This window comes from Aulonocara sp. 'chitande type north' Nkhata Bay, linkage group LG10 (genome assembly GCF_057382095.1).
Source record: "Aulonocara sp. 'chitande type north' Nkhata Bay isolate Kocher_YH1m ecotype deep benthic linkage group LG10, A_spYH_male_GT1.1, whole genome shotgun sequence".
Taxonomy (NCBI): Eukaryota; Metazoa; Chordata; class Actinopteri; order Cichliformes; family Cichlidae; genus Aulonocara; species Aulonocara sp. 'chitande type north' Nkhata Bay.
The window spans coordinates 14,544,793-14,568,585 of NC_141353.1; the positions used below are offsets into that span (position 1 = coordinate 14,544,793).

At 40.8% G+C, this 23,793-nt stretch overlaps 1 protein-coding gene across 1 annotated transcript; it reads left to right on the forward strand.

The window, feature by feature from the left end:
- The first annotated feature begins 2,155 nt into the window (after nt 1-2,155).
- On the forward strand, nt 2,156-21,395 carry ubash3ba (ubiquitin associated and SH3 domain containing Ba). Its single transcript, XM_086308460.1, has 14 exons — nt 2,156-3,006; nt 15,437-15,490; nt 15,739-15,925; nt 16,774-16,972; nt 17,675-17,844; nt 17,960-18,168; nt 18,258-18,402; nt 18,589-18,709; nt 18,807-18,929; nt 19,078-19,170; nt 19,474-19,618; nt 19,712-19,818; nt 20,089-20,198; nt 20,307-21,395. The coding sequence occupies exons 1-14, from the start codon at nt 2,879-2,881 to the stop codon at nt 20,442-20,444; spliced, it is 1,929 nt and encodes a 642-aa protein (XP_086164586.1). The 5' UTR covers nt 2,156-2,878; the 3' UTR covers nt 20,445-21,395.
- Nucleotides 21,396-23,793: the final 2,398 nt, after the last annotated feature.

Here is a 23,793-nt window from a genome sequence, read left to right on the forward strand (position 1 = left end):
GAAGGCTTCAAGATTAGGTGTACAGCCAGTACTGAACCGGTTTCCTGTTAGTGGAAAAGGGGTAAAAGTTTACTTTGTGAATAGGATTCATGGAGAAGGTTGTATGAAGTCAATGCCTTGGATCTACTTGCTTCTGACACATTCAATTTTCACACAACATATCTTAATGAAATGCTGTATACCTCTGGACGCTAACATTTAGATAGTGGTGTGATGAGATCCAAGTATATATTGATGGCATTCGATATTTAAGTGGATGTTGTTTTGTCCTTTTTGTATAAGTGTATAATTTTTCTGTGTGCTTATTTATAATAAACTCTTTTAAAATAGGTCTACATTTGTCTCGGAAGGGTAATATTTAGCTTTTGTGTCATCTACAGACTGACTGTTTGACTAGCCAACCCTCACTGACCCTATAAATACTGCTCTTTTTATAAAAATTAGTTGTACTTGCAAATACATGCTGATCCAATAAAGTTAAAGCACATGTACATCAATTCCTTATAAGCCTATTGCCGCATGTTAGATTTTTTTTGTCTGCCATGTATAGACTAAAATGACAGTGGAACAGCACTTTTATTTTTGAAACTGGGGAAAGTTCATTATACCCTTCTCAAAAAATAAATAAAGGAACACTTTATATCATATGTGTGGGGGAAAATCATGCTGGATTTCTATTTTAATATAGATTGGGTAATGTGTTAGGAACGAAAGGATCAACCTACAGAGGGCTGGATTCAAAGATACTCTTAAAATTAAAAGTACATTTTACTAAAATTTCACTGTAGCAACTTAGAATTGTACTCAGGAGTTAGACTGGACAGTCTAAGGTGCAACCTGGTGGCATTAGATAGACAGAAACGTAATGTCCCAGAGGAGTTCAGCTGGATTTAGATCAGGTGAACATGGGACCTGTCAATGTATTAATTCTTTCATCCTCCAGCAACTGCCTGCATACTCTCACCACATAAGGCCCAGCATTGTTGTGGACTCAGGAGGAACCCAGGAACAACTGAACCAACGTAGGGTCTTACAGTGGGTCCACAGATTTCAACCCGATACTTACTGGTAATCAGGGTGCCGTTGCCTAATCTGTAGCGGCCTTTGCTTCCATCCATGGACATTCCTCTCAAGACCATCACTGACCTACCACAAAACCGGTCGTGCTGAGCGATGGTGCAGGCAGCATAGCATTTTCCACAGCTTGTCCAGACCCTTTCATGTCTGTCACCTCTTCCCATGTGTGAAAAGCACAAGGCAAAAGTGTTGTACTTTCAATTTCTGGTATTCTATGGCAAATGCCAATCAGGCTCCAAGGGGCTCAGCAGTGAGCACAGGGCCACCTAGAGGACATAGGACTAACTAAGAACCCTCTCTGTTATTTCCCTGACCACATACAGTATGTTTAACTAATTTAATCCAACACTTTGATTAAAAAGTGTTCCTTTTGGTTTTTGAGTAGCGTCCATCCACCAAGCAACAATCCAAAGCAAATGCTGCCCGTCAGCTTTGAGTATGGAGCGAGGAATCCAGGTCATCGTAAAACATTTTTGTTATAATTCTGAAGTTTTAACTGTTGTTTCAATTTATAACTATTGGGATGTATGGAAAAATATGTCTACTGCTAAGTATGTGTGATGGACACGATGGGCAGTGGACTGAATAAGAAGTAAACATTTTTGTCCATTGAGCTGTATGAGACATGTCGCCCTTCATTTTCAATACATGGCCACACGTGCACAAATATATAATCATAGTCATGCAGATGAGTTTAAAAATTAATGCTTCGTTTCAAACACGATGGGGTGCTACTTATTATCATGATTATCTATTTTTATTGCAGTTCTTTGCTCTATTTTCTCCTTTAAAAGTGTATCTCACACACAAGCTGAAACGCTACAGCTGTCAATATGAAAGAAAATAAAGCTACCATTAAAAAAAGTTGTGCTATTCTCTACACAGATACATTTTAAAATGACAAAAATCATTCACTTAACTGCAGGAGGAATTCACACATCACCGCGATCCGTAAGAGTTAGAAGTACCTATATTTCACGTAGTAATGTAGGGCAAATTGAGCGGGTTACTGTGGCAACTGATGGTGCTCGGATCCCCGTTGCAGTGCACTGCGCATGCGGAGTAGTGTCGACACAGACTTTCGCAGACAGGAAGTGTGACCAACTTTTTCCACCATCCAGCCGTACCTCGGCTCTTTACATCACCCTTTCTCAAGTAATCTCATTACTTTCATCGCACACGTATATAAGCAGAGGAGTGGGCTTTACTTTTAGTTTCACCCTGGTTCCGTTTATAACAGCTTTCCTGTCCTCTCACAAACAAGCGTATGCCCCTTTAACTGAGAAAGAGGGGCCGCGCAGTCAGACCTGCGACTGTTTACAGGCTGAGCCTTCCCCTCGCTCCGGGATTCATTCATAAATAAGACATCGTTTCGGCGTGGAAAGGCTGACTTTCTCACTCGAGAGCACCGGATGCGAACAGCGAGCGGGAGTCAGACACTTTCGCCTCCGCGCTCGGCGAATGTGGATCGGGGGCACGGCTGACAGCGCAGAAGTGACTTTCCATGGCTGAGCCCCCTGCTGTTGAGTTCATGTGCGAGTCCGTCAGGAGGCAGCTTGACAAGCTAAGTGCGTTTAGACCAAGTCTCACCATGCTCGCTTCCCCGCACTGTTTCGTGATTTCTACGCGCTTCCTCTTCAGCCGGGGCAGCCTGCTTTAAATAGCTCGCCTCTTCCTTTCTTCTTCTGGTTTACTCTCTACACCCATCGGTCTATCTATATCTATACACATCTATTACTTCCAACAAATGACAGTACATCGGAGGAGGGGTGGACCTGACGTACCGATGGAGCAGTGAGTTATGGCAGCTAAAGAGGAACTGTATGCCAAAGTGACCCCGCGGAGACAGCGCCAGAACCGGCCGAACACCATCAAACATGGGTCCACTCTGGACGTACTGCTGTCCATGGGCTTCCCCAAGACCAGGGCGTGAGTATACGCAGCTTCACACACTGCTCACACCATTAAACACTGTAGAGCTGACCATCAGCAGCCTGTCAAAGTTTTCCTTTATCTGCCTTTCGGCGTCAACATCAGCAGCTGATCAGCAGCATCTCTGCAGCTGGAAGGAGAGGCAGCGAGTCTGCTCAGCTGTGCGTGTTTATTGATACATATTATCGCCCGTGGGGTCTTCTCAGATGACTCCCGTAAAGAAAAATGCTACAGCAGCTTTACACAGTAGGATTTCGGCTTATCTATTGTGCCATGCGTTACTTTTTTTCTTTTCTTTCTGCGGTGCTGCAGAAAGTATTTAGTCCAACAATATGAACGCAAGCTACTCAATCTCAGCTAAAAAAGACAGCAACAATGACTTAAGCTCAAGTGTTGCCTCCCCAGCAAACCAAAGTACCTCAGTGCTGCTGTGCACGCACCTGTCCGTGTGTTGTTTGGTCTTCTTCCCACTGCTAGGGTAATAAAAAAATGACAGGAGATGTTTAGTGCTGTCTGAGGCAGTCTTTTTTTTTGCTTTTGTTTTTTTTTCAATGAGAAGCTGACCCCCTGGGCCTCTCCTGGATGTGCCTCTCAATACTTCTTTTCATTCATCCCTGAGCAAAGAAGTTGCCAGGAAACAAGCAGTACTGGCTTGTGATTGTAGTCTGTGGATTATGTAATTATACTGGAAAATGACAATGTGTGATCTGCTTACTACTATTGCACCCCCGCCCTCCCCCCCTCAAAAAAAAATCATATAAATAACACATTTTCTTATAAAAAAATGAGGGTTAATCAACAGAAGGATGTGTTTATTGAAACCAGGAAAGAAGAGAAGTTTTAAAAATGGATGCGCAGCTTTGTTAGTGAGTAAAGTTATGAACATTTCTGTCGCTGAGCCTTTTATTTCACTCGAGCCTGTGGGCAAAGGAGCGTTTTATCAAACATGATGTGGTTTGTGTAACCCGACATACTGAAGAGGTGTCAAATTTGAAGTTCTGCACAGAGCTCGGTTTTTACATCTCAGCCTCCTCTCGCTGCGCAAACTCCACATAATCACATAATCTGCAATCATAGTGTCTCTCATTGCTCGCTCTGCCGTTGACTCCCACATTACATATATTTCAGCAGCCTCATCTTCTCACACAAAAGCCTTTCTGTATGTTCAGCCTCTCCCCAGGTATCAAAAGAAAGCTGAAATTACTGCCACAGCAGACAAAAGTGAATTACCTGAGAGCGCCGCGATTAACGTCGAGCTCTGATGCTTGTTTTGCCGTCTGCATCGTACAGATAGAAAACTGTCTGACCATTTAGAACAAGGAGTCAGAATTTAGCAGTGACAGTTGGCAGAGTTTTGCAAGTAGGCCGAAAGTGTTGAACAGTCTTTTGCTTTTGTTTAAGATGCAGCGTCTCCAAAATTAAGCCTTTTTATCGTCTGCAAAACTGGCTGAGGTCATCCCGGCTTTGATCGCTCCAGGCTGAAGCTCTCACTCGTTCTGCACAAAGAACCGATGCAGACAGAGCAACCTGTTTGCCAGGGCTCGCTTCTATTATTGATGACAGACTGATACACTTTGATTTGATTGAGGCTATTACATTCATAATGGAGCAGGATTATTAGGAGCCACTGCCTTCAAGGCTGTCTGGCCTCTCTGGCCTATTTATGATATTAGAAAACAAACATAAAAGGTGTTTTGTGCACACTCCCCCTAGAAAGCCTCATGAAGTGTGAGGCTCCTTTTTTACTTATATGACTAGTGATACCAAAATATAACATGACATTTTTATATTTTTGGAGCCTAATTACATGTGTGACTGCTTGCGGTTCTTTATCCCATTTTATTTTTAGGGAATCAAATATGCACAGGTTTTACTAACCATTTTCTGGTCTTGAAATAACTGCACACAAAGCTATTTGTTTTTTTCTCTAAGTGGAACATTAAAGACGTAAAAGATGAGGCGATAATGTCGCTCTGTATCTGATCGATGTGTAAACAGGCAACTGCTTTCGGACACGCTTGTCACGTCTGCTTTATCAAGCGATAATGCAATACGTCCCAGTGTTGTCTCTGTACCACAGACAGCTTTGCAGTAACCCTCTCTAAATGAAATACTCGTGTCAGAAACGGAGAAATCCACGATTAAGACATTTGGGGGCTGTAGTTCGATTCACTTAAAAGTTATCTGTGTTCTGCAGATGTGTTTCAAACGGTCAGAATCTACTCTGACGACCACGCCAGACACGTTGCTGTAAAATATCAAAAATAAACATCTGCTTATTAGGTTTTGTTGTCAGCTTCTCTCCCAGTTGGTATTGTGAGAGGGAGAGGTACTAATAGGAAAATCAGTTATCAGTCATGGCTCAAGCGAACAGCAGCTTCATTGTGCTAGAGTTCTTTTTTTTTTTCAGGGAGTAGGGAGCATGAATCATGTACACACACGCATACACGAACACGGAGAATTGGGCTTTCTGTTTTAATTGGGCAGCGAGGGGTCTGCTGAGTCATCCAGGAACTGGCTTGTGTAATCAGATAGGACATGGACGGATAGTGGTCTCTCTTTCTCTGCGATAATGGTGTCAGATGGTTGGAAGACGGTTGGAAAACTGAGCCTTACAACACAGACTTGCCATAATAAAAGACCGAGGACATGATATAGAGTTAAGCTCCTTTTATTTGGATACTTTTTCTTTTCTAGAAAATAAAAATGGCAAATATAATTTTATTTTAAATAAAATCTATGCCATAGTGAGCAATGTAAAGGGGCTGGACCTCTACTGAAGACAACTGGTGTATGATCACAGCATCTTTTCTATGGTAAAGAAAAGTGCTGAAACTCTCCATTATGTAGGCTCATCATTAACTAATCCCTCTGCAAAGAGAAGACTTCAAGAGAGAAAAACGTAGAGATTTCAAGGCGCAAAACACTCATCAGCCTCAAGAACAGAAAGGTCATTACAGAGCCGAAAATGGCCAAGCCGATCACTTGACTGACTTGGCCAGTCGAGCATGCATTCCACGTACTGAATGCAAAAATGAAGGCAGAAGTACAAATAAAGAACAGCTACACACAGCTGCAGCAAAGGCCTGCAAAGCATGACAAAGAAAGAATCTTTGGTGAGGTCCACAGACTCCAGACATCGTGCAAAGGATCCTCAACAAGATCTTAAACTGAGTCTTTTTACATTATAGTGTGGGGGGAGGAAGTGCGTGCAAAAATAGCTGTAAATGCAATATCTTTGTTTACCACGTCAACACCTTAAGGGTAAACAAATTCTGCACATGAAACAGAAATTTGTGTCCAAAAATATGGAGCAACTGTGAGTATCGGGCTAGAACTACCGTTTTGTTTTTGAAGCTACACCGAGCCATCTTCTGGACTTTTGGTGATCTTTTGTTGTGATGTTATATCCAAGCTTCTGGCCACTTCCAGATATGGTCTGTATAATTACAGATATTTTGTAAACAATATGTTCTGGGAAATTCCTTGATAAAACATTTGCTTGCATTACTGCCACCGTAGTTAAATATTAACTTTTGCCATGAGTTTATATCCCCAGTATTCTCCGGCCTGCTATACTTTATCAGTAAGGCAGTTGCTCTGTCTTCCTTCCTCTGTCCTGACTTGGATCCTGACTTTTCTCTGACCTCCAATTATCAATAAGTGTGTAACGTCAGAGCAGTGTATTACCTGAGGCTAAATTTGACATAACTATGGTATCGGCTGACTGTAGGTACCTGTGCCGATGGCAGATTTAGGCGCAGTTTTACAGCTCGTGAGAAAGTCAAGAGAGGAATTAAGCTCTTGATTTAAACAAATGATGAACTATGTTAAGAGAAACTACGAGAAACAGACAGCGTGTCTGCGGCTTCTTCATGTCAGCCATGCATGAAGCACAGACCTGCCTTGAAGCAGCTGTAAGAAAAAAAATGTGACTGAAATAGAAACAAATTAGGATATGAGCCAGCATACTAATTCGTTAAAATGCCTTACCTCAGTGTTTATTGTGGCAGTTTGGAGCAACTGAAGCGTGAAGCTGATGACCACAATGCAGCAGAACAAGAACCGCAGGAACAAAGAGCAAAGCGGGGAATTAAAAGAGTAAATAAAATATTTAGACACCCTTTTGCTCACTTTTACTTTCATGCTAACAGGATGTAGACAAACTAGAAGCGGTGAAGGCTTTTGTAATGAATTATGCAGCATGACCACTTCTCAGTCAGAAGGTCTGTGCTTCATCCCAAAAGTCACATAAACTCTCGTGCATCCAGGATTGTCACACAGAATCCAAAATCTGAAATAAAAATATATGTTATGGGGTAATCAGGTGATCAGGTTTTAATAAGTGGCGTATTAGAAAATATAACATCATAACTAAACACAAGTTCTAAGAAAATTGCTGCTTTTGAAAGGCTGGGTCTGTCTAATATCTGGCAGTTTAGCATAATAAATGCCATAAATGTGCCCTTCATTTGTTTATTTGGCCTAAATCTGGTGTTGATTGTGAAATAGAATGCAGCCCTTCTGAGCTCCAGTATAAACCCTGACAAATGCTGACCAAAAGCCTCTGTTTTGTATTCCTTAACACGTGCAATTATCTTCAGGCACTGCCATGTCTGTTGGTTTCCGACAGTGTGTCTAAAGTGAAGAGGGCGATGGCACTGCGGTTGCTGCGCTCTAACGTATCTATGCTCAGATAGCATAATATGTGGTAAATTTGTCGTTTCTGTCTTTGTTTCTGTTCTTTCTGTCTGTAAAGGCTTTTGTTTGTTTAAGAGGAAGTCGGTGTGGGACAATGTTCTCTTGCCTGCATCGGTTTCATAACTCCCGCCTCAACCATAGCAGCTACATGCATTAACTTTACTCCCGTGTAACACGCACCAAAGGCATCAATGAGGAACCGTTTAAGTTTAACTGAGGAAATCTTACAGCAGTCACTCAGTGTAGCTCACGAGTACATCAGACGTGTTAGTGGCTGCTTGCAGTAACAAACTCTGAGCTTGCATTGCAGACGGCCAAGAGGAAGTCGCCCATTTCCGGAAGTGGCTTGTGACCTTTAGAGTGTGCTCGTTTGAGGGTTGAAGGGTGGCTGACGCAGGGGATTCGCACGTCTCTTCTGCATTGTAAAAGCCTTTTATACCTCTTGAGTTGCTGTACTTTTTTTCTCAGTAGACAAATGCAAAACTTTAGGAAATGTAAACAGTTAAAAACTCTATTTAGATTAAGCTTGTATTTGTTAACCTGTCGACAGGCCAATTTTAATCTGACCTTTGAGACCTGGAAACAAAATTTTCAGGTGTAATTTAACCCCAAAAAACCCCCAAACTAGAATAAAGATCCTGATTTTAGCTTTCAGAAAGCATCCATGTGCGTGCCAACTGCAACTCTTGAACATTTGCTGTTTTGCTTTGCTTTGCATGACACATCCGCGGACTTTTGATGAATGCTGTGCTATGCGTCACAATTTTGGCACCGAGCCTCACATATTCTTAGTGAAACATTTGCCCTGTGCACTCATTTCACTGACGTCACGGGGCACTAAAAATAGCATGCTAAAACAGCACACTTTGTTTTAGTTGTTTTAGAAGCATTTCTGATCAATTGCTCAAACGGCAAAGCTCGGCGAGCGACTAAACATTAACTTTAGTAACACAAACGGCTCACAGTTCATTAACTGGTGTCAATCTCTGACTTTCTCCGTCAGATCTTGTGGATTTGATGTGTCGATTGTGTGGAAATAATGAAGAGTAGAGGCCCATGTCACGGGCCGTACACTGCTTGCTTTGTACGGCAAGCAGTGTACGGTTAGAGGGGTGATACTGAAATGTTGCTTTGATAGCTCTAAAGAAAGCTCTGAATGTACAACACCAAGAGATCAAAGTATATATATTTATGTATTCTCTAAATTTATTTCTTAATTTTTTTCAGTATTGAGTTTTTGTTTTAATTCAGTTTAGTTTCACTTAGTTTCCTTATTGCACTTCAGTTTTTATTATTTGAAAAAGCTAGTTTTTGTTTAGTTTTCAATATTTTTAGTTTTTGTGTTTGTCTTTTTAATTACTTAAATATTGAGAGTATTTGTAAGGGGCAAGATTTAGGAAAATCCGAATTGGTATTTTAATAAACTGCTCAAAAAAATCATCAGATCTCAGTGGGAAAGTGATCATGCTGGATATCTATACTGATATGAACTACGTAATGTTTTAGGAACACGTTTGATGGAAACGAAAATGATCAACTTAGAGAGGACTGAATTCAAAGACGCCCTGAAAAAAAAGTGAGGTTAGGCGGGTTAGGGGCGACCGTGGTTCAGGGGGTTGGGAAGCTCATCTTGTAACCGGTTCAATCACCAGCTCTCTCTGTCTTGGTCGTTGTGTCCTTGGGCAAGACCCTTCACCTGCCACCTACTGGTGTTGGCCAGAGGGGCCGATGGCGCGATATGGCAGCCTCGCTTCTGTCAGTCTGTCCCAGGGCAGCTGTGGCTACAACTGTAGCTTGCCTCCACCAGTGTGTGAATGTGAGAGTGAATGAATAGTGGAATTGTAAAGCGCTTTGAGGGTCTCGAAAAGCGCTGTATAAATGCAATCTATTATTATTATTATTATTTTGCTGAAATGTAATTGCTGCAATTCAAAACCTAATGGCTGCCACGGTGCCGTTGCCTAGCCTGTAGAGGTCTGTGACCCACCACCAAACCAGTCATGTGATGTTAGAGGCAGTATAATTTTCTACATGGCTTTTCCAGATCCTGTACATGTGCTCAGGGTGAACCTGCTCTCATCTTTGAAAAGCACAGGGTGCAAGTGGACCTGCCAATCCTGGCATTTCATGACAAACGCCAGTTGGACTCCACGGTGCTGGGCAGTGAGGACAGGGCCCGCTAGAGGACGCTGAGTCCTCGGGCCACCCTCATGAAGTCTGTTTCTGATTGTATGGTCAGATACATTCACACTAGCGGTTCCTAGCAGATTGCTGCGGTCACCTCTAGTTTGCAAACACAAACACTACAAACACTCACAAGCTGAGATGCCGTAAAACTAAAGAAAGTGTCATTAGAACTTGAAATATCATTTGTCATATATAACCTGGCTTCTACACAATATATTATGTTGAGAACCAGTTAGCTACCAATATATCTTTATGTCATGTTATAATGTCATCATGTTGCCTAACAACTGCCTAGCAATGGCTTAAAATATTTATTTGTTGCGGTTATGCACCTACAGCACCTTATAAAAGCATCATATTGTTTTCATTTCAAGCCATTTCAACAGAACAAACAGGCCAAACAACACTGATGCACGGGCATCTACTAGTAGATTAAACAGACAAGATAAAACAAATTAGCTGTAGAGGTGTTAGCAGGCAAATGTCTAAACATTAGTGTGCTTACAACTTTGCGCTGCTTCCACTTTTTGTGCAAAGCAAATTGACCTCAAAGATGTGGCTAGTTTAATAGTGGGATTTTCAAACTTTTCAGGGTCAGAGATGGATCTCTTGATAGAAAATTTTGCAAGGACCTTTTTATAATCCTACCACAGATAGCTGGCTTAGTGTCACTAACTCTAAGGAAACAAAATGCCATAAAGCATCTCTTTCAACATATACAATAAACCTACATAATGGAAATGTTAAGTCGGTGAGCATTATTGCTTTGTTGGCATGAATGCATCAGCCTTGTTGTGTATAAGGATACTTGTAGGCAATGTATCGTGAACTATAATGATGAATCAGCTGTTCCGGCCTCATGTCTGGCGTGGGCTTACCACCCATTTGCATAGTCTGCTAGATTGGCCGAAGGGGAGCCCCTTTCCTCTCCTGATGGGGGCTTTCCTCAGGCTGCAGTCTGGTTTTAGCAGCATCAGTCCTCTCAGCCCTGTGGCTGTAATAAGTGGCAAAAACTGTGTGGCTTGTAAACAGGAAATGTTCATTTGCCTATTGAGTGAAGTCAGGAGGGGGCCCCTGGGAGCATTTAACACATTTGTGTGTGTCCTAAGATGTGTTGATATGCTTCTTTTTTTAACTTCTGTTCTTCATTTGTGGTTTGCTACTTCTTTGGAAATTTATGTAGCTAACCTGCATGGAAAAATATCCAGTTCAGCTGTAATAAATAGTCCGCTGTATGTTTACACGTGTGAAAAACCAGAAACACTGCTGTTTTAACATGCAACACAACACTTTATCTGAAGTGGGCTTAAATGTGGAAACAGGAACTAAACACAGTTGCCATGTGTGGCTGCCATGAAAAGCTGTTTTCTGTGTTGCGTGCAGCCGTGGTGCATGTGCAAATTAAGTTAAAGCTCCATTCAATAATAGTCACTTTCTCTTATACTTCGGCGTGACAGAAACTATTACTAATCCAGAGTGCGTTCACTAACAAATATATATACTGGAACGACATAGAAAAACCATTTGAAACATGGAATTAATTCATGGTAAAAGAAAACGCATCGACCACTATAGTCAAAAAGTCTTTGCCTTTTTTGGCATTTAACATTTTTAGTAAGTGAAGGCTGGAATAACTGGTTCAACTATTTTGTTTTCTGTACTTATGGCAGTGTTGTCTTTATTTATCATTCTACTCTAAAGTGGTTAAGGTGCGTATATTTATTTTTAATGAAAAAAATAGACAATATTCTGTCTGTCAAGACTCTACATCTTGTCCTCACTTGGTCTTAAAATTAGTTAAATGTAACCATTATATTATTTATTTAACTTATAGATTCGCCTTTAGCACCAATCCAGTCGTTAAGTCTGACGTCACTAGCCGTGTCTGGGCCTAAACTCCGCTGCAGGTCCATATATCAAACGATCACTATGGCATTACTGAGAGTTGAAAAACTGTCTAAAGTCTTTCATCTTTAATAAAATGATCAGCGTTCTGCTCTCCCAGGTGAGTTTAACATCTAGGCATCCATGAAAACGGAATTAATGACATTCAACGGAGTTAGAAGTTAGAAGCTAGCGAGCTAACTCCCTGCTATCTAAATACAATATAGCATGTCCTGACTACCGGGTTTTGGAAACAAATTAAAATTATCACTTCCAACATAAATGAAGACAGAAAACTAAACAGCAGTGACGTTTGTAGGGTTACTGAAGTTTGGCTAGCTGGTATATAATGATGTGCTACGTGACCGCTAGCGACACAGCTATTTTAGGCCGGGAAATAGGATTCATCATGTCATCACTTAACGACCGGATAACTGTATGACTGTCTCAGTCTCTCACATTGTTGTGGAGGATGTTTGACCCACTCTTCTTTCCAGCGTCGCTTTAGTTCAGCTGACACTGTAACATTTTGCCATACAGACGACTTCGTGGTCGACTCAACGGCTGCGAGGTGCTAAGGTCCTTTTACTGAAAAACAAGCTGAAATCATCACACCTACACCACTGTGCTTGACAACCAGTATGAGGTGTTTGTCCTTATTAGAAAACCTTCGAAATGTACTCTCTTTTTACCAAGACTTCCTTGTGGTCCCGCATGTCAGTCAAAATCAGACCATGAAAGTAAGGCTTTAAAAAAGTTAAAGATATTTCTGAAAACGGCCTCACCACAGCTTGGAAATGATTGCAAGAAATACCAAGAACAACGCATACTTAAATCAGCTCATTTCTTTTTCCAAAACTATTAGAAATGTGGGAAAGTTTAATAAAGAAGGCACCAAATTTGAAAGTGGGGTTTTGAAAAAAGTATTGCTACATTTATAATTTAGTATGAGGATATTTCATTTTCAAAATGTGGAGCAGTTGATTATAATATTCCAATATGAGCGTTAAAAATTGTGGAAAGATTACCTTCTTTATTAAACTTCTGGCGAAGGAATACATCACATGCATGTGATTTCTTGCTTAATCAGTATCTTAATATAAAGATATTCTTTTCTAAGGGAACTATGCATGGAAGAGCTCATCGTGAGAACATTACACTTACAAGTTCCACCAGAGGAGTCACACTAGAGGTTTGAGTGTGAATACTCTGGCCACCTGTATAACGATTCCAAAGTGAGCCATCAAGCACAATCATGAAGAAAAATGGTAGCAAAAAAAAAAAAAACACAGCACAAACCACAGTGAAACATGCTGCAACGAAGCAAGCCTGGTGGTATTTAGCACGGCTTCCTCACAGGAAGAGGCTCCTCTGTTTCTCCAGGCATGAAAAAACCTGCTCGGTTACTGTTACCTACTTCAGTCGAGGACACTCTCACAAAAGACATTCGGAAATCTCAAGAATTTTATTTATGGATTTAATAAAGGAGGAAAAATCGACAAGTTTCAGGCAGACATATTTCTGAATCGGCTGTTAGCTGAAACGTATGATTTGATCAAACGTGTCAGCATCGATGTTTTTACTTTGAAGTGTTGCCAGAGTCGGTAATGATGTCCTTTTCACGTGGACTGATCCACGAAAAGCTTAAGCTTAAACTCCAATCTTGTGCGTTACATTTTCAAAATACACACATACAAAAAAATCTTTTGTTTAAAACATTGCCCTTTTTAAAAATCTGTGCCACACAGATGAATAAAAAACGGCAACACCATCCTGCTTGATGTTGTGTTATTGTTTATACATGGATCGGGGGTTCTTCTCCTTTGAAAAGCTTTAAAAAAAAGCAAGATTAAATTCAAGTGCCATTGCATCAGTTTGCTCTGTGACTCCGCACTAAGAGCATTACTATTATTTAATATCGCAAGGGTTCACTCTCATAAAATACCAAGGAGATAAGAAGCAAGAATCCAATGTTCCAGCCTGGATTGGATTTTGTGACGTCTCAGTCACATCTGCATGTAATCCCATCATGCCTTCTGAGAGAAAATCCCCTTCTTTTCCTCCTCCACACAGAACCAGGTGGAATCTTTTGAAAAGGACAACTGACTCTCTTTCTTAAAACCTCCTCCTTACAGTGGTGGTGTAGTGCTAAAATAGCATAAATAATAGATTAACCATAGACTAACCAAATTTTTTGACTCTCACTGTAGCTGATATATAACTCAAGTCTTTATGTAGATCTGTGTGAGCCATCTGTTAGGATCCTGTAGGCTTGACGCTCTCAGCGTGCACGCTGTGCTCTTTCAGTGCGCACTGCCCCAGGGTTGGGGGATTTCGCCGTATCTAGGACCCTCTCACTGGGACAAATTTAAAAATAGCTCATTGAGTTCGAACATCAGGGCGGCACAATGAACTCTGTCCGCATCACGCTATAAATTCAGTCAAATGGTGACCATACAATGATGCAGAATACGACCCCTTGTTCAGTTTTATGGCTCATTAGAACTGCCATTAAGAGTACCAACAAGCAAAGCTCTCTTATGTGAGAATAGAGATATCATTTAGAAAAATGTGACATTATTTTGAAGGTTTTGCTTTTAGGGTTATCTGTTGCAATGAATGAGAGCTAAACAGACTCAGAGTTCTGCTTTATTTTCAAGCACCCTACAAAGCTCAAAGGAGATGGAGTTGGGTGGCTTGTAGCTGAGCTTTAAAGCTTAAATGCTACAAAGCAACGTGCAGTTACTTAACATGAATTCCCTGTTGTTTAAACATGAAACTGTCTACTTCCTTTCTTTACTCGTTTATCAGGAATCCAGCTCTTACAGGCTGTAATACCAAGCATAAGATATATTCGACAAAACAGCAAAGTTTATGCTACAGTGCACCAAAGATTTGCAGTGCGTGTATGCTCTGAACCTTCTAAATTACCGTCTCTTGCAGATATAATCTGTGTTAGTCCTCTAAGAGCTGAAGAAACCTCCTTGAATCAGCAAATCCCTTCAGAGGCAGCCTGCGATAACAGAGCTTTTATAAAAAGATGCTAATTAGATTTTGAACACTCGAGAGTAATCATTCAATCAGCTCTCTGTTTCAGGAAAAAAAGAAAGAAATTAGAGTATAAAATGACACAGATAAATCTTGTGGTAGGAACCGTTCATTTTATATCATTTTAGAACCAAAGGCGTTATTTTATCTGTCATTTATAGCAGATCTTTGTATCGTGACACAGGGGTTTTGTTGGCCTACATTTTTAAGCAATGAGACGAGTGATTTGAATGTGTTGTTACCGTACTCGAGTGTGCTCGGCTTCAAGTTCGACCTCAGTTAACACTAACACAGGGAGATGCATCTCCCTGTAGGTGGCCACACCTAACTGATGATAGAACCAGACTGTCCTAGTGCATTCTTAGTTCTTAGCAAAGAAGCTAGCTGCTTCAAGTCAGAGTGTTTCATGAACCTCTGGTATGAATAATGAAAGAATCATTGTGTGCTTTCTGTCTTTTTACTGGTCTCTCTGGATGTTTGTTCTTTGTTCACAGTCACACGGAGACGCAGCAGTCTCTTCCTAATAAATACAGTCCGGAAGAGAAAGTATTGATTTGTGTGGCTGTGCTTTGATCTCCCCCTCTTGCTTTCTCTTCCTGTTTTGCAGCCTAAAAGCTCTGGTTTCGACAGGAGGGAAAAACGTCCAGGCGGCTTGTGACTGGTGAGAGCAACACATGCGCACACTCATATTTACGCTCCCTGTTGTTATTGCTTAACAGGAAATCAAATGGATATTCTTGACATGGCAAAAATATACTGACCTAATGTAACATTTTATTGACACATCAGATTGCATTTACAACCATCGCTGCCCTCTGCTGGACATTAGCTGCTCCTTCCTTTTTATCTTCCATTATCACAGCTTTTTTTTCTCCCTCTTTCCACTTGACGTGATCTTGGTCACTCCAGGCTCTTTTCCCATGTCGATGACCCCTTCCTGGATGACCCTCTACCCAGAGAGTATGTGTTATATCTGCGACCAAGTGGGCCACTGCTCCAGCAGCTCACGCACTTCTGGAAGCAGTCCCGCCTGTCTTGTGGCAAGAACAAGGCACACAACATCTTTCCCCACATTACCCTCTGCCAGTTCTTCATGGTCAGTCTCAACTTCCTGTGTGTGTGTGTGTGTGTGTGTGTGTGTGTGTGTGTGTGTGTGTGTGTGTGTGTGTGTATTTAAATTATTTGTGCTCACCCAGAGGAAGTTGTTTTCAGTTTCTGCAAATGTACAGTAAACATTTAATGTATGCTGTCACATTTCCGCGTGAAGCTTGCTGCAGAGAACGCAGTGAACAGTTTAGAACTGAAAGAAGTGCTTGCAAATACAACATGTTAGATTTGAGTTTGCTGGATTGGTTAACCTCCTGTAACCTCTTTGTGGTCTTCAAATTTAAAATCTGTCCCTCAGTTGTTAGCTAACTTATGACCCAAGTTCCTCTTTGTTAAAGCATTACGTCTATGTGTAGAATTTCAGCCCAATTTCTCCCAGTTCAAAGCCTTGCATGCATAGACGTGCATTGTGAGACAGGATTTGAAAGTGGTGAGTGTCACAGATGTCAAGGTGCGGAGCTGAGCAACTGAAAACTCTACTGTAAACATCATGGTAGTCAAAGGGACTGTGAGAAGAAGACCTTTGGGGCCAGTCAGGAGAAAGTCAGAGTTGCAAGCAAAGCAGATTTCCTGGAGGTGTCACAAGTGGGAGAGTGGTGTTAGGTTTGGTAGACAGGTAGAGCTGGATGTCATCAGGATAACAGTAGAAGCTTATATTAAAAAGTTGATTAAACTTACAGAAAATATATTCAGTGGAAATAAATAAGTATGTATGTAAGTATGTTTGCACTAAACTCTATATTTGCCCATGTACAGATTGTTTCTGAGATCACTAGCAATGACAGAGTGTTCAGTATATCACTGAGTTTCCTGTGTTGTTATCTCCTTTACACTCAGTGTACTGATGCGAAGGTGGAGGCTCTGTCCGATGCTCTCCAGACCACCATGGCCAAGTGGAAGGGTCGCATACCTATGCCCCTCCCCCTGGAGCTCTATGTCTCCTCAACCTTCATTGGTCTCTTCGTGGAGGAACAGATGGCAGAAGTTCTGAAGAGTTTTGCTGCTGACTTTGCCACTGAAGCCGCATCAAAAGCAGGTTCAAGTCCTCTTTTTCCCTTTGGTTAAGAGGTTATACATGAACGCTGTCTTGCAGACGCAGTGTTGGATACTAATGCTCCCAGGCTCTCTGCAGCAATGATTTAGTTCAAAGGAGTAGACAGACATTTGCATGCCTAATTGCTTTCTGACTAAGAGTTTTATGAAAGGATCAATACAATTCTCTCTTGCTTATCCCATGTATTAGAATTATTTGGGCAGAACTGCTTAATGTATTATTATTTGGGGCTTGGTTCGCTAGTTGATACCATATCCTGGAAGTTCCTTTGCCTGGTTAAGAGAGTCCATCATGTAGCCATTGACGAAAAACTACAACCATGGAACTGTATCATGGTACAGAGCCAGGCTAGCTAATAGTAACATGAGAGATAGGCTGTATGCTATCGTCAAGGTTAAAGGTCAGAAGTGGTACTAGTATTTTCTATATTTTCAACTGGTGCATCCCAAGAAACCCTTAACTTTTGCATGGAAAAGGCACATATTAGAGTTAGGCTTAATATGGTTGGGCTGAATTGGGGGTACTTGTAGGCTTTGGAAAGATGCTGAAGGCCAGGATCCAGGTTTTCCCACATAAATATACCACTGTGACACGATCTGTAGTGTTAATTACTTTACCTGCCAGTGCTTTTATTATTGTGGATAACTGGTGTGTATATGCTGTTCTTTTTTATCCTTAATCCAGATGTTCATGTTGAGCCCCATAAGAAACAGCTTCATGTCACGTTGGCTTACCACTTTCAAGCCAGTAGCCTTCCGGCTTTGGAGAAGCTAGCCAAAAATGTTGACGTGTCTGCAGGGTGTGACTGGCTGGCCGTGCTCTTCTCCAGGGATATTCGGTTTGCTAATCACGAGGTACACTCTCATTTAGTGCCATCTCTTAACAAGCATGTTTCCGCTCCTCAGTTGTAGCTCGGGCACTTGAAATTGCTGCCGTCTTAATGGCTCTTAATCATCTGGCCCCCCGCAGACACTGCAAGTCATGTACCCGTACATGCCTCAGAACGATGACGAGCTGGAGCTGTTGCAAGGAGACTTTATTTTCATGTCTCCGATGGAGCAGAGCACCGCTAGCGAAGGCTGGGTGTTTGGCAGTTCGCTGAGTACAGGGCTGTCCGGCCTCCTGCCTGAGAACTACGTCAACCGTGCCGATGAGTCTGATACATGGGTCGTCCATGGGTAAGGAAGGGAAACAGGGTTGCTGTGCCCTTTTTAAAACTATTAACAATTTAAATCATTTGTGTTTTGTTTTTTGTTTCATTCTCTAGGTCTTTCTCCTTTCTTAACTGTGCCTCTCCATCGAACTCTAGCAGCACTGTTGGTGGGCTATTTTTTGATGGACAGCAAAATGACAGTTTACTTGACAGTCTTGTGGATCCTCCCAGCCTTCCAGGCCTCTGTCTTCCTATGCAGGTACAGCCCGTGTTAAAGTAAAAAAAACAAAAACAAAAAAACACCACAAACCTCACTGTTGTCCTGTAACAATCCCAGTAAAGAGTTTGTTAATGACAATAATTACTGCGTGGGCTCCTAGCAGAGGCTCCAGATTAGTGCATGTTGTCTTTAATGACTCACAGTTTCAAACAATTCTAATCGTAGGTGTCAAGACCAGCTAGTCAGCCGTCCCTGTCCAAGATGAGGCTGTTTGTGTGTCGCCATGGAGAGAGGATGGATGTGGTGTTTGGCAAACACTGGGTCACTCAGTGCTTTGACTCCAAAGGTAAGGGTTTAATAGGGGGATGACCATGTTTTTTACACATCAGTATGGCATTAAATACGTTTAACTTGATTTATTATATTTTATTTGTGTTGTGCAGGCAGATACATTCGCTCTAATCTCAACATGCCAACCAGTCTCCCAGCTCGAAGTGGTGGGCACCGGGACTTTGATAAGGATTGCCCAATTACTGTCTTTGGCGCCACACAGGCCCGTCTTGTTGGTTGGTATATTTTACTTTTATATCATTTACCAGTGTAAAGCTATCTGAGATTCTGAAGAATTGAGCTTTTTAAGACTGAAATGTTTTATTTCCCATACTACATGACATTCTTGCCTGTGGAATCACACTGTATTTTGTCCTATCTCAGGGGAAGCCCTGTTAGAAAGCCATACAACAATAGACTTTGTTTACTGCTCTCCTTCTCTTCGATGCATTCAGACTACTCAGCACATTCTTCAAGGTAGGACCTCATCTTCACAGGCGTCAGTGTACTGACACCAGCACCTACTCAGCTTCTTTCTACTGTGTGATATTTTCAATGTTAGCTTTGAGTCATAAATCTTTAGTTCAGGTCTTATCACAGTGAGGCTTTTCTAGGTCCATTTTATAAAGTGTAACGGGACCTTCGTAGTATTTAGACACATCAATATGTCTGCTTTAAAAAGGCAAATCCTTTTTAAAGGTTACCTCGTTTGCACATATTTATACATTTCCTTTACATTTTACTCCAAAAAGAGTAAGTCTCAGTTCAACTCTCTGCCAGGTCTCCAGCAGGACGGAAAGACAAAAATCCGTGTGGAGCCAGGATTGTTTGAATGGACCAAGTGGGTTTCAGGTACATGTTTACCTTCCTGGATCCCTCCAGCTGAGCTGGCTGCTGCTAATCTGAGTGTGGACACAACATATAGGTACACAGCAACACTAACACTATGGAGGTTGTGCTGTTTTCTCTGATTCTACAATCTACTTCACCCCTAGTATCTATTTCGTTTTTCTCCTAGACCTCATATTCCCATAAGTAAATTGACAGTTTCAGAGTCCTATGACACCTACATCAGCAGGAGCTTCCAGGTGACCCGAGAGATCCTGACTGAGTGCAAAAACTTGGGTAAAGTATAATAATTAACATGTATCCAGGATTTTTAAGTAATTGCTTAGTAAGCATTAAATGTTGCCAACATTCACAGGTTAAAACAGCCACTTTATGTAGATAAAACTGTAGTTTTCAGTGTTGTACTTTTAAACTTCTTAGCTAGACTTTTTAGCTCGTAAAACACGCGTATCCAAGAAACTAAACATCATCAATGGCTTAGTTTGGGACAGAAAGCTTATGGTATCTGAGGAATGTGACTCTATGTTCTCTACCTCTTTCACACAGGAAACACGGTCCTGTTTGTGGCCCATGCTTCCTCCCTGGAGGCCTGCACTCGCCAGATACAAGGCCTCATCCCCCAAAACTCCAAGGACTTTGTCCAAGTTGTTCGAAAGGTCAGTGTAGCGTTTCAGTTTCGGCGCTTCTTTGATTTCCTTTGTAACTTCTCCCTTTCCCAATGCTTTTTTTGGACAACATGCACATCTGTGTCTTCTTTTGTCCAGATTCCTTACTTGGGATTTTGCAGTTGCGAAGAAATGGGAGAGACTGGGGTGTGGCAGCTGGTCGACCCACCGATTCTGCCTCTGACACACGGGCCCAATCACAGTTTCAACTGGAGGGAAATGCTAATGCAAGATTGAAGGATTTGCTCTTTGGCTCTCTTATCTTGAACTGCTGAACAAAAAGTGGCTTCCATCAAAAGACATCATGCAAAAAACAAAAACAAAAAACAAAAAAGAAGCGCATAAATGAAGGCAAATGTATTCAAACACACTGCTCAGGAACGGGAATGTACAGTTTGTGTGGAGATTACAGAAAAATGTGTTACAGTTTGGGCGGGACTTTGCTGCATTATCCTCAGCGATATACTTGTTAACCCAAAATGTAGAGGTGCTGCGAGGAATGCAGATGGCTGTTTGATTTGTTGATGGTTTTATGTCACGAGAGGGTGCCTCATTAAACTGTGTCTGCGGGCCCCTCTTTGGCAGAGAGGGGAGTGGGTGACGACTTTGTGTTCTGCTGCCTTCTCACACACTGTGACCAGAATTAGTTGAGAAAGACTTGTGTATCAGAAAAACTATATTGCCGTGGGTCAAAAATAACTATTTAACTTGTAGCTGTGACCCTCTGGTGAAAAAAAACAAACACAAAAAGCACAAAAGAAATGTTGACAATCAGACAGGGAGGAACTGATCTTCATCGTTTTTTGGTGCTCAGGTGGGTAGCTTGTTATAGGTTTGATTCCTGTAAAATGTCATATCATTTTCTTCTGTGTTGACATTTACATGGCCACATGACTCATTTAATCTTGCTGTAAGCCATGGCCTATGGGATTTGTCTGGAGACAACCAAGTCAATATGACCAAGAAAATTTATATGATAATATACAGAATGTTGCTGTGTTGTTGTTTTTTATCGACTGAACCTTCTGCTTGCTTTCTCTGACCACGACAGTACTTTTTCGACAACGTGATGAATTTTACTTTTTCTGGATTACATAAGATATCAGTTATTTGCTGCATGAATCTGAAAATCCACCGATACTCTAAAAATTAATAAAACAAGGTTGTGGAGCTACGAAGGCCAGCATATATCAGCCCTCCATGTCTTCTGTAAAGACCTTACTCCCTCTTCTCGTGCAGCAAGAAAACGAGCATAAGTGGACACTGCAGTGCAGTAGAGCAGTGCTGCCAATATCCCCTTACTGTAAACTGTCTGCACAAATGCATATGAAATAAGTTTAGTTGCTTTAGGGTTTATTCTGTACCAGTTGCAACATCTGATTTGTTTTTAAAACAGTAATGAATACAGGGACATCAAACTCATTTTACACTTTGATATTAAATCTCTGAGCACAGGTTTAATGTATTTGTATTTTATGTTATGTATGTGTGGTGCTTTTGCACCACTATATTTTGGATACAATGTACTCAACACCATTTATTTGAAGGCTTTAGGTTTTTCTTGTGTTGCAGATAAATTGCATTTTATTAGAGCAAGCTATTCAGCAACATATAAGTAATTAAAATGATTAAAGAGACATACACATGAATGTATAATTATGACAATATGTATAATAATAATATGTATGAGTCTGAAAATTGCCATTCTACATAATTAGTACAGGTACTATTTGAGGTACCTGTACTATATATGTACTTCAGGTATTTTAATGTTTGATTATACAAACTGAGTACTGTTAGGCTACCAAGTAAGGTTGTAATTTTTACTAAAGTAAAAAGTCTGAATGCTTTTTTCCACTTTAAAACAACTGTCCACCGCAGAGTTATATTTAAAGTCTTGTGCAGAACCCCTGCGCATGAATCTGAAAAGAATTCTTTTCTATGATAACTTTATTTCTGATTAAATATCTGGATTTCCTGGAGCCCCCTGTGCCACCCTATTTTTTTTTAAACCCAGTGGCATACATCTCTGATTAAAAACACTTGTGCAAGTCATAAACGAAAAGGAACTAGTTTTTTGCAGCTACTTAGACCATTCACACATTTTATTTTCAGACATCATGCTGCCAGTTGTGGTTTATAACATTTCAGACTTCCGTTTCTTTCAATTGCCTACTATGAACCTTGCACTGCCTGCAAAGAGGATTTCTTGCTTAATGTGTGAAATTTATCAACATTTTATGAATCTGAAATATTAATTTAGGACATAGTATTATTTGTGAGTTTATATAATTCTTCTATGCTAGCTAAAAGTAATTGCGCTAACCTGTTCACCTGAATTTCCTCCTAATTGTTCGAGGCGCTTAGTATAATGCACTTTTAATAGTGACGAAACTTTAAAAACTACATTTTATTTTAAATCCGTGGGACCACTAACAATATCTTAAACTCACTACAGGTTAAAGCGCACAGGTGAAAAGCACCTGGGACATGAATAACTACTGTATTAGCATGGTAGCCCCACAAATGAAACTTTCTAGCTAATACAGGCTCTTCCACGTGATATGAGAAGCTGAGGAGGATATAAGGTACGTTTGATTTATGGCCTACTGCTCATTGCATAGTCTAGTTGTCAGAGTAGTTAAAGCCGATATAGTGTATAGCAAATATTACATTAACAGTATATCTTGTAGTATGTTAAGAGGATTGAAGATTCAAGAGTCAGTTGCTACAGGTGGCGCAAAAAAAGAGACTTAACATAAACATACTGACATAGTATAAATAGAAATACAATAATTAAACACAATTTACTGACATGTAGTAAAAAGTAGAAAGTGTGTGTATACACACACATATATACACATATGTTTATGTCTACGCTATTTACAGGCTGTGCGCATGTCTATGTAAAACGTATTCAAGAGGGTTGTAATTGTGTGAAGCTGAGCAGTATAAAGTGCACTTTACATGAGTTATTTAGCACATTATAAAATGTATATAAAGAAATATGTCAGATTGAAGCAACATAGCTCAATCCGCCTTACAGTGTTTTAGATACTGTCATATGAAGTGCCTTTAGTTTCAATTCTTGCTGTAAATATGTAGCCTCAAACCTTTTTTTGTTATTACTGGCTTTTTTGACAACTGTAGGGATTATCTAAGGATATGCATCTTGTTCTAAACTGTATAAAAAACGGAATTATTACAGAATTTTAAATATAAATTATCACTAGGAGTAAATTGAGTGCTTCTAAAATCTTTGTCTGCGTTGCTCGCATTTCACTCACACTTAAACTCTTGGCATGCAACACAGCGCCTTCTAGCACTCACGCTAGATGGCGCTGTTAAACCAATCTCAGAGTCCCGCGTAGTCAGTTACTCACAGGCTCACGAACACTATGCGCCAGCAATTTCTAAATTCTGCCCCGGGTAACATGTAGATTAACACTGATCCTGGTGTTTGATTTGTTTTGCCTCAGAGAGCTGTGTGTTGGGCCTGAGTGGCATTTAAACTAATTCAGTTGTAGGTTCCCTGCACTAAAATCTAAGAAGAAAAATAGGACTTTATCTAAAATTGTCAAATGTA

Excerpts from the sequence above, each read along its gene's own strand:
- ubash3ba (XM_086308460.1), top strand. The coding sequence starts at position 2,879 with ATGGCAGCTAAAGAGGAACTGTATGCCAAAGTGACCCCGCGGAGACAG. Across the intron at positions 18,403-18,588 it reads GCCTCTGTCTTCCTATGCAG|GTGTCAAGACCAGCTAGTCA; the intron begins GTACAGCCCGTG and ends TTCTAATCGTAG. Across the intron at positions 18,930-19,077 it reads CACACAGGCCCGTCTTGTTG|GGGAAGCCCTGTTAGAAAGC; the intron begins GTTGGTATATTT and ends GTCCTATCTCAG.